The sequence below is a fragment of the Cetorhinus maximus genome, chromosome 22 (genome assembly GCF_964194155.1).
Source record: "Cetorhinus maximus chromosome 22, sCetMax3.hap1.1, whole genome shotgun sequence".
NCBI classification, from domain to species: domain Eukaryota; kingdom Metazoa; phylum Chordata; class Chondrichthyes; order Lamniformes; family Cetorhinidae; genus Cetorhinus; species Cetorhinus maximus.
Genome location: NC_135900.1, coordinates 60806388 through 60817109, shown reverse-complemented (window position 1 = coordinate 60817109; position 10722 = coordinate 60806388). Strand labels below are relative to the sequence as shown.

At 40.6% G+C, this 10722-nt stretch overlaps 1 protein-coding gene across 2 annotated transcripts in view; it reads left to right on the top strand.

Annotated features, from left to right (window-relative positions):
- The first annotated feature begins 1162 nt into the window (after positions 1 to 1162).
- Positions 1163 to 10722, top strand: part of atxn7l1 (ataxin 7-like 1) — an 89570-nt gene continuing 80010 nt past the window's right edge. For both annotated transcript variants that reach the window (XM_078568416.1, XM_078568417.1), the window contains exons 1-2: positions 1163 to 1278; positions 6640 to 6932. In XM_078568416.1, the coding sequence (XP_078424542.1) occupies positions 6710 to 6932 (223 nt within the window). In that variant the 5' untranslated portion in view covers positions 1163 to 1278; positions 6640 to 6709. The remainder of the gene's footprint in view (positions 1279 to 6639; positions 6933 to 10722) is intronic.

Below are 10722 nucleotides of genomic sequence, written 5' to 3'. Positions count from 1 at the left end.
CCCAGTAGCTAAAAGGAGGCAAAGACAGCTTCAGGAAGAAGGAATGCCTCTCTACAGCACAGTTTAAGAGTTAGGAACAGCAGGAGTGCTTCCTCCCAGACCGATAAGAAACCTCACCCTCTCTTATACAAAGACCCCAGGTTGGGGATTGGACCCGCTCTTTCTCCCTCGATTGTTAATTGGACCTACCTGCTCCAGAGTCTTCCCCACCTGGCTGGAAGCCAAGCTTGTCAATCAGACTGACTTCCAGGTGGCGAACCTGTCAAAGCAAAAGACAAACGAGGTGAAACCTAGGCTTCTAGATTGTTATTCCTCCGAAACAAAGTTTTGATTTCTGAAATGCGTTATGTGCAAGAAAAGACGTAGCATTTTTAATGTTATCTCATCAATCTTCTGTACTGCTGCACAGAGGAGGACAGATTTTGGCAGTCATCATCTAGGCAGTAATCTTGCAGGGTGAATGCCCCCGCCCCCAGGGGGCTACTGCCTTCCTGTCCTTATTAAATCAATGAAGTGAGTTAGGCAGGTTCGATAAAGGATGGTGCGCTGCTCTACTATTTTACCAGCCAGGTGGTGAAGATCATATGGTTGTCAGAGAATCTCTGTCTCTGAAGTCTCGTGTTGCTGATTTTCTTAGTTTTTCCTCTTCTGCTCCTATGTCTCTCTTCTCTCTTTGCTGCTTCTCTTTCCTAAATATGTCCTTTTGATGATCTTTCTGTCTTGTCTTCTTTTCTTTCAGGTGTAAGATGGTGGGTGATCTAGCAAGGAAAGAAACCATTAATGGCATTTGGGGTGAGGATTGGGGGAAAAAGTGTCCATCCCTTCCCATTCACTCTTCCAGTCACATGTTTTACTCTTTTCTCCTCCTCCATCCCTCTCCTTGCATTTCCCCTAATAGCTTCACCTTCAGTTACTGAAAACAGTAGCTAATTACGAAATAGGAACTTTTGTGTGGCACACAATGTGCCATATTTAACATTGAAAATTCCTATCACAGCATCACCTACAGGAGAACAGGTACTGCAGGTACTTAAACGAGTTTTCTGTGAAGCATGTCCTGCATGTAAAATTTAGTGTATAATAGGTAAATAGGGGCTGAACTAGTGATCTGTTTATGTTCAAGTTGTCATTTTCCTGCCTTGTTTGCATTTGTTTTATTCTCCAGAGGCTGTGACTCAAGTTTTGCTGTTTCCTGTTTCTAATCCTAACCCCATTCTGTAAAGGATATGGGCAAAGAGCAGGGATATAGCTCTGGTTGAAGAGCTAGCACCAGCACAGGTATGACGGGCCAATGGCCCTCCTTGTGCTGTAATTTGTATAATTTCATAAACTTTAGTGTACCATATTCCCTTGCCTGTATCATCTAAACTAGGACAACAAACTTGATTGAAAACCTTTCAACCGATACTTTTGTCAGCATATGTGCTACGGTTTCGAAGTAAAGCGTAATCTTACAATGTGAACAAAGTAGTGGTAGTGGTGGACATCTTGTTATCCATTAGGGATGAAAGTCCACACTTATTAGATTTTTTTTGGACACACAGTCAGTAAAAGTAGTTACAAATCTAAAATGACATCAAAGGGATAAACGCTATTTGCCTGAAAAAGTTTACTCCCATATATTATAACTGTACCTTACTTAATCTCCTGTAGGAATTTTTTGCATAACTTATCTCATGACTCCAGAAAATCAATCCATCGATTCCCACATCTTCACGCTTCAACCCTGACTGATCACTTTCCACCAATTACATGTCCTTTGTTCTAGCAGCACAAGAACTGTTGTGTTCCATGATGTATTTAGTTACCCCTCTTTCCGTCTCTATCTCTCTGTACCCCAGATACTTATTCAGTTCTTTTTGACGAAGTTAAGACTGTATTAGTTCCTTTTGATGAAAATCTATTTTACATGGGCTGAATCTTCTGGTTGGCGTGCGGGGGTGGGCCCGACATGCCGACGCGTGATGACTTTGGGCGTGCATCATTTCGTTCAGCGGGCGCGCACCAGAGGCAGCTGCGCGCCTGCCAAACTGTCAGGGGCCTATTAAGGCCATTAAAAAAGTAATTTAACTTGTTGACAATGCTGCCCAATAACCTTCAGGTTGGCGGGCAGGCAAAGAGCCAAAATGGCCTTCGTGTTTTTCAGGAAACCTCATCCACGGACGGGATGAAGTTTCCTGAAGGTTTCATAAAATAAATAAATTTTACTTCACAAACATGGCCCAGCTCATGTGACACTGTCACATGAGGGGACATGCTTAAATTAATTTGCACTTTATTTATTAAAAAGTTTTCACAACCATTCAATCTCCCCAGCTCCATAAAATGGTGGTGCACAGCTGATCGCAGGCGCCAATCGGCTCCGCTCCTGCCTAGCCCGCCCGCCATGGGAAAAATTCTCCCCCATATTACTATTAGTGGGAAATTTATCTAGGTCTTTAGCCTCATCTGATATTTGTTAATTTTCTTCTTAGTTGTAAGCCACTAGCAACTACTTTTTATGAATAATTTTCCAAGATTTATTACACTAATAGACAACAAACAAACAACTGGATCTCTGTCTTTGCCTGTACAATCACACCAGTGTAAAAGGCTGAATTTCCCTGAACCCATTGCGGTAAGAATATGGTGGTATAATCAAGCAATACCTAAAGACTGTTTAGACAAAACTGAGATAACTTAGTGTGGTATTTATCTGATAAAGATTAAACTAAAATAAGGCACACTTGCAATCACCTCATGCTCTCCTCTAGGTTTTGGGAGAGGCAGAGGCTTTCAAAAACAAGTAAATTGTGTTATTGTGAAATATATAATTTCTTCAATTCAATTTTATTTTGTTCACCCTTATTTTGGACATTAGAGGTGTGAGTTACTGAAATAGAAATTGTGGATGATAGTCATTTTGGATTCGTAGTGACGAGGGCTAGTTGACATAGGATTTTTCTTTTTAAAGGTCAAGTAGGAAAAGCAAAAGTGCACATTTGAACCAAGGGAGGAAAGAGGGGGAAGAAGAGCAGAAGGGAGGGGTAGACAAAGCAGGAGAAATGAAATGGGAGGAGGGGAATGAGAGAACAGGAGCAGCATGGGAATTGGATATTGGGCGTCAACTACATAGAATAACATATTAACAGCACAGAAACATGTCATTAGGCCTTAACAGGTCCATGCTGTTGTATGATTCACACTAACCTCCCCCAGTCCTCCTTCATCTAGCCCCATCAACCTACCCCTCAATTTCTTTCTCCTCATGTGTTTTTCAAGCCCCTTTAAATGCATCTCTGCTTATCACCTGAATTATTCCTTGTGGTAGTGAGTTCTGCATTCTAACCACTCACTGGATAAAGAAGTTTCTCTTGAATTACCTACTGGATTTATTAGTGACTATTTTATATTTATGGGTCCTAATTCTGGTCTCCGCACGAGTGGAAATATGTCTATGTCTGCCCTATGAAATCATTTCATAATCTTAAAGATCTTCATTGGGGCATCCCTCAATTTTCTCTTTCCTAGTGAAAGGAGCCCCAGCTGGTTCAATGTTCCCTGATAGGTATGACCTCTTTAGTTCTAGTATCATTTAAGTACATCTAATTTTCACATTCACCAGTGCCTCTATATCTTTTTTATAATATGGAGACCAGAACCGTTCACAGCACTCCAAGTGTGGTCTAACCAAGATTCTGCACAAGTTAATATAATCTCTCTGCTCTTCAATTATCTCGCTCTGGAATTCAAGCCCAGTGCTTTGTTTGCTTCTTTTTATGGCCTTATTAACCTGTGTTACTATTATTGATGGTCACAGATGGGAGTAGTACAGGAGAGAAACTAGCGTGGTGAAGATTTCAGGGGCTCAACCAGGGTGGTTAGGGATATATCAAACAGGGATCTACATCCGAGTGGGGTGAGAGTAATAGCATCAAATGGTCCTAGTGAAGTCGAAGATAAGAAACTAGTGCGTTTGACCTGGGGCCACACCAATACAGATGAGCTCATTAAGAGAACAGCCAGCAGTGAAAGTGTTTTTTTAAATTAATTCTGGCAATATGGATATCACTGGCAAGGTTGGCATTTATTGTCTATCCCTCGTTGGCCTTGAACTGGTGCATTTGGTGTGGTGAAGTTCTTGCAATGTTCATAGATAGGGAGTTCCAAGGTTTCTTCAGTGCATTTTAATTTGCTGGAGTGACAAATACTTCACCTCGTATTCTGCCAGCCATGACTCAGTTGGTCGCACTCTTGCCTTTGAGTCACAGGGCTCTGGGTTCAACACAGGGTTCTGGGTTCCATTCCTACAGCGCTTGAACACAAATATCAAGGCTGACAGTCCAGTATGGCTGAGATGTTAAACGAGGTCCCATCTGCCTGCTCAGGTGGATGTAAAAGATCCCATGTCACTATTTTGAAGAAGAGCAGTGGAGTTAACCCCAGTGTCCTGGCCAATGTTTATCCCTTAAGCATCATCACAAAAACCAGATTATTTTATTAACATATTGCTTTTTGTAAGAATTTGCTATGCACAGATTGGCAGCCACATTTCTACATTACAACAGTGACTATACTTCAAAAGTACTTCATTGACTGTTAAACACTTTAAGACATGCAGTGCTTGTGAAATGTGCCATATAAATGCAAGTCTTTCTTTTCACATTCCGAATCTGCAAAATGATAGATATTTAAATGAATATTTCATCAAAATTTTATTTTTTCTCTTTTATTCTATTTGTCTGTTTATTTTGATCTAACAGTTTTTCTTGAATCTTTGATTAGGTCTGGTTTTGATGGAATGTAGATATGACCTAGGGACATATTTCGATCTGGTCGTCTCCTCTTAGTTCCACCTACATAACCATCATTCCCCAGTCTAGTAACAAGCAGCTTTGTCCCCAGAGCCCTGCTGGTCTAAAACTCGCTGTTTTGTGGCAATTATATTGTGGCACTGTCTTTTGCTAAAGCTTTGCCAATAACATCAATGGTGCATTTGGAGCTGCTCCTCACAAAATGGATTCCTACAGTGCTGAGGCAAAGGTAAATGATGCTGGTTGCCATTGGGCACCCTTTTCTCAGGCTGCAGGTGGGCCCTTCTCTACAGATCCATTGTCCAGTTTTGATGTTGATGGCCTTTATGGACCTTTCTCTAATGTCAGAGAAGGTCTGTATTTGGAAAAGTCACGGCAACTGCGTTTTGTGTATCTGTGCACAAATAGTTGTTTCGATGTTAGCTGTAGTCTAGGGCAGACTTTAAGTTGACATCAGTAAGTTCAATCACACCAGACTCATTATCATATTGTTTAACTTAGAGCCAGCAGTCAGATTTTATTCTGCTCCCCTCCCAACCTCAGTACACACTGAATATTGCAGGTTCCAACATTTCCATTTAAACATTGGGGCAAGCTTTTTCAGTGCCCTGACTACCAGATAATGTAATATGTTTATTGCATGCTTATGTTTGTTTTAAGCTAATTTAAGGGAGAAAAGTGTCAGCCTCTTCACTGCAATTGTTAAGAAGTTCAGTGGTGTCTGCTATCCTTTAGAATGCTGAATTTTCAGTGACCAGCCATTGTAGGAATTTCACATAATTAATTCAGCTTGCAACACAATCTGACTGCGTGCCTCCAGTTCTGTGTTAACTCATTTTACTGCCTTGCTAAGATGCTGATTGGTAATTCTGAAAGTTGAAAGGCATTATTTTTAGAAAACTGACTTTTGCCACAAGATCTGTTTATTTCATGTCCATCTCCTTTACTCCTCTTTGTTTTGATGGTGGAGACAGTGCTCTTGTAGCTCACTCCACTGATCATTCCTCTGGAATAAGACTGGACAAAGAGTGTGAAGAGGAGGTTGCGCCATGGAAACCATTACAGCTGAGCTGGATTCAGTAATGTATAGCTGTAACAGGAATTACTAAAATCGGCAATGGAAACCCTAACTAGTCATTTTTGTCACCACTTCTGTGCACCAGCCCAGGAATGTTGAGGGTCCACTGCACCTTGGCAGGGTTTGGTTCTTTCAACAAAGATTGCCTCACCAATACTGCTCAGTATCATAATACAACGTGAACTGACCAGTTGAGCTATTGGGGAGGATGGACATAATTTATTTATAACAGTGCAATTTGAATATTCTATCAATCTTGATCACTTTGATATGCTGCTATTCTTAAAATGTCTTGAAATATTTAACTCAACTCGGCTATGCGTAAAAATAATTAATAGTTTGTTAATTGTTGTTTCAATTAAGTTTTTGGGGTGAAACTTAACAGCACCAAAAAACATATACTGTCCTTTTAGCCCTTTCACTATTTCAGCCTTGTGTGGAAGGAGTTGGAACTACAAAAGCATGGGTACTTCTGAGATTGTCTCTGATTTATTTTATTGCTTATTACTAAATTGGAGATGATTTCATTCCCTACTCTTCGTTTTGCTAAAACTCTTGATGCATCCATTTCATCCACAAAATATCAAGGTGCAAAAATGTATCATTTAGTTTAAAAATGAATGCAGCCATAGTATCAGAAATATTGGGCAAATAGTGTCTGGAGTAGATTGCTCAACTCTAAATTTAACTTTCTGTTTGTGCTGGTGAAATGGTTAACACGAGACTGTAGCATGAACCAATTCTAATTAATGGGACTTTTTCTTGCAGCGTTCCTGTCCCAGTAGTCAGCCTTGAGAAGATCCCTAACCTGGTGAAAGCAGATGGTGCCAATGTTAAAATGAGTTCCACCACCACTACCACCTCTACCACCTCCTCTGCCTCTTCATCTTCCACATCTTCTGCAGCTTTGGTTAAATCTGCTTTGACATCAACAACATCAAAGCCTGTGCCACCTTCACCTGAGAAGATTCTGAATGGGAAAGCAATAGTATCTCCTGCGATAGACAAGAAACACCAAAATGGCACTAAAAGCAGTAATAAGTCTCACAAAAGACTTTCTGGTGAGCATTGCCACCTACTTTCTCCTGTACTACAGTTAAATATTTGTCATTGTTCATATTAATAATGAAAAGGAAATCTACAGTAACTCGGCAGAGCAATACCTGTGAGGTGTTAGGTAGCTGGATTGTTGTTCGCTGATATATTCATGTTGAAGTTAAGATTTAAAGCAAAAAAATCACTTAAGCTTGAAAGAAGTTATTCATTACAACCTGGTCATCTCAGTGAGCTTAATCTAAAGCTTATGTATTTAATCATCTGGGCTTCCGGGGGAGGGGAAAGGTTAGAACTTTAAAAAATATGGTTTTTTTTGGAAGTTAGTCCCATTTAAAATACTTGCGTTTTAAAGAAACCAGAATTGGTGTACAGTGTACATGTGCTGGGATGAAATGCTTTGGGTTTTGGAGAATATAGGGTTGCACAATAAGCCTTGCTGTCCACAGGCTAGGGAGGGAATAAAATTATCCAGAGATCCTGCCGTGATCTGTATCCAGGGGCTCCTCTGAAATGTGCTTGTGTCTGGATGTTCAGTGAGGACACAGTTGGTTCAGCTGCACTGCCCTCCATAGTCAAACAACATGTCAACACTGACTGCCTAGGTCCTGGTATGAAGGCTGGCTACTTGGATAATGTACTGATGTATTCCTCTTACCTATGAATCTATATGTCAGCAAGAATCAATATTCTCAGGAAAGGAAATGCCAGTGATTAACCGTAACAACATGGATACAAAATTGACCAAGAGACAGCTAACAGGAGTAATGATGAAAAGTTGTTTTTCAGATTGGGGGAAGTAGAGTGGTGTTGCCCAGTGATCGGTATTAGGGACACAGCTCTTTTTGATGCACATAACCTGGACTTAGGCATATGAGGCATAATTTCTAAGTTTTCAGATGACACAAAACTTTGAAATGTAATAAGCTTGAGGACATTAGCAGTCTTCAGGTGAAATGGGCAGACACTTGGCAGATTAAATTTAATGCTTAAAAAGGTGAAGCAATACATTTTGGCAGGAAGCGTGAGGAAAGGTAATATAAATTAAATGGTACAATTTTGCAAGGGTTGTAGGAAGAGAGAAACCTGGAGAATTTGCATCCACAAACCCTTGAAGGCTGTAGAAGAAGTTAGTAAGGCTGCTTTGGAAACAAAAATGCATGGGGGACCCTTGGCTTTATAAGTAGAGACATAGAATACAAAAGCAAAGAAATTATGATAAAACTTTACAAATCACTGGTTTAGTCTCAGCTGGAGTAGTGTATCCAATTCTGGGCACCACACTTCAGGAAAGCTGCCAAGGCTTGGAGAGGGTGCACAGGAGATTTAACAGAATGGTATCAGAGACTAGGGAAACTGGGATTGTTCACCTGAGAGCACATAATGTCAAGAGGAGATTTAATAGTGATATTCAAAATTGTGAGGGGTTCTGATTGAGTAAATAGGGAGAAACCAGCGGGGTCAGGAGCAAGGGGATGCAGATTTAAGATAACTGGCAAAAGAACCAGGGTAGGAATGAAGAAATAAAATTACGCAACAAGTTAGAATCTGTTGTAATCTGGAATGGTGAATATATCACTGTCTGAAAGAGTGGTATATTCACCAACAACTTCAAAGAGAAATAGAGTATACAATGAAACCTGTACAAATGGACACCCCACAAAAAAAGACACCTGTAAAAAAACAGACACTTATTGATCACCCCAAATAGCTTATAATAGAGATAATAACTATCCCTTGAAACCGCAGGCGGTTGCAATTTATGAATTACAAATAGCCTTCAATGCACACAACCCATTTATAACATAAAATACCAAACATACAGGCAGGGGATCTTTTGTGTAATGGAGATTTATTTACCCAGCATGCACAATGACAGAGAAACCACCAATGCACACACACAGACACACCCTCTCTCTCTGCATGACTGCTTGCAAAGAAAGAATTGATAATTAGGGGTCCCGAAATCATGGGGATGCAGGGCACTCTCACTGAAATTGCAAGGGGCTCATGTTTGGGGGATGGGGGGTCAAAATGGACACATTGAGTCTTGGGATGGGAGATGGAGCAAATTGTTCCCCCTTTTTCCCGCTTACCCTCTTTAGCTGCTGCCAGATGTTTTCCTGGTTCTTGGAATATCTCATAACAGCTGTTGGCATAAAACCACACACAAAAAATCTCAACTACAGGGAGGTGTATCTTTAAAGGTGTCCAATTACATTTATAGAAGTCATGTGAGTCAGTGACATGTGATCTGATGTCACATGATCAGATGTCATGTGGTCAACATATCAGAAGATTAAACTTCAGGGAATGTCTTCAGCCAGAGTTGGATACCATACCCCAACAGTATGTCAGGTGTTGATGAGCGACTTTCCACCGCCTATCACTTCAGATATCAGCAGCTGTAGCACACAGAACTGGGGTTCTTAGCAATTTGCAGGACATCAATCTCCCCCATAGTTTGGTTGGAATCTGACAGGCACTGTGATCCTACATCAGCCACCTCGCCCTATGAAAGCTGCCAACAAAAGCAGATCGTAGGGTTAGGGAATCCCTCCTCCCTCAATGGAAAAGGACCATTAGACTGCAATGAGCGAGGAAACCCAACAAACAGAAAATGAACTAAAATTTTATCCTGCTGGCAAGCCTCCGGAATTCTGCACGATCCCAAGTAAGGGTGGAAAAAATGAAGGAATGCTGAATGAGATGCAGCAAACCCTGGAATATTTAGCTTTCAGAATGTACATATAATGATTTTGAAAATAAAAGGCACCTGATGCAAGTCCCTTAGGTATCCCTAATTTACATTATTCAATAATTCAGTGTACTGTATCCTTAAAATGAAAAATTTGCAGGGCTATGGGGATAGAGTGGGAGAGTGGGACTAATTGGATAACTCTCTCAAAAGAACTGGTACAGGCACAACATGCTGAATAGCCTCCTGTACTGTGATTCTATGACTCGGCAAATAATAATTAATAGTAATTTCACACCAATCCGGCAGATCAGAATTTTTAAGAATTTTCAAACAAAGTCTTCAGATTGGTTCATTGCAATGCTGCTTGTAATGATGGCATTGGAAAGATTTTTTTAATAGAAGGCTATATGTAAGAGGAATCATTGCCCTTCTTTCAACTTTTTTTTTAAGATTTGAAGGATTAGATTTGGAGAATTAGGGAATCAAGTGAGGAGCAGGTAGGGATAAAAGTAAGGATGTTATGCTTCAATTATACAGGACATTGGTGAGGCTGCATCTTGAATAATGTGTGCAGGTTTGGTTTCCTTATTCAAGGAAGGATGTAAATGTGTTGGAGGCGGTTCAAAGGAGGTTTACTAGAATGATACCTGGAATGAGGGGGTTGTCTTATGAGGAAAGATTGGACAGACTGGGCTTGTTTCCACTGGAGTTTAGAAGAGTGAGGGGTGATTTGATTGAAGCATACAAGATCCTGAACAGTCTTGACAAGGTGGACGTGGAAAGGATGTTTCCTCTTGTGGGTGAATCCAGAACTAAAGGATTCTGTTTTAAAATTAAGAGTCGACCTTTTAGGACAGATGAGGAGAAGTTTTTTCTCTGAGGGTTGTGCAACTTTGGAACTCTCTGCCTCAGAAGGTGGTGGAGGCGGGGTCATTGAATATTTTTAAGGCAGAGGTAACAGATTCTTGTTAGACAAGGGAATCAAAGGTTATTGGGGGTAGATGGGAATGTGGAATTTGAAACACAAGCAGATCAGCCATGATCTTATTGAATGGCAGAGCAGGCTTGAGGGACTGAATGGCCTACTCCTGTTCCTT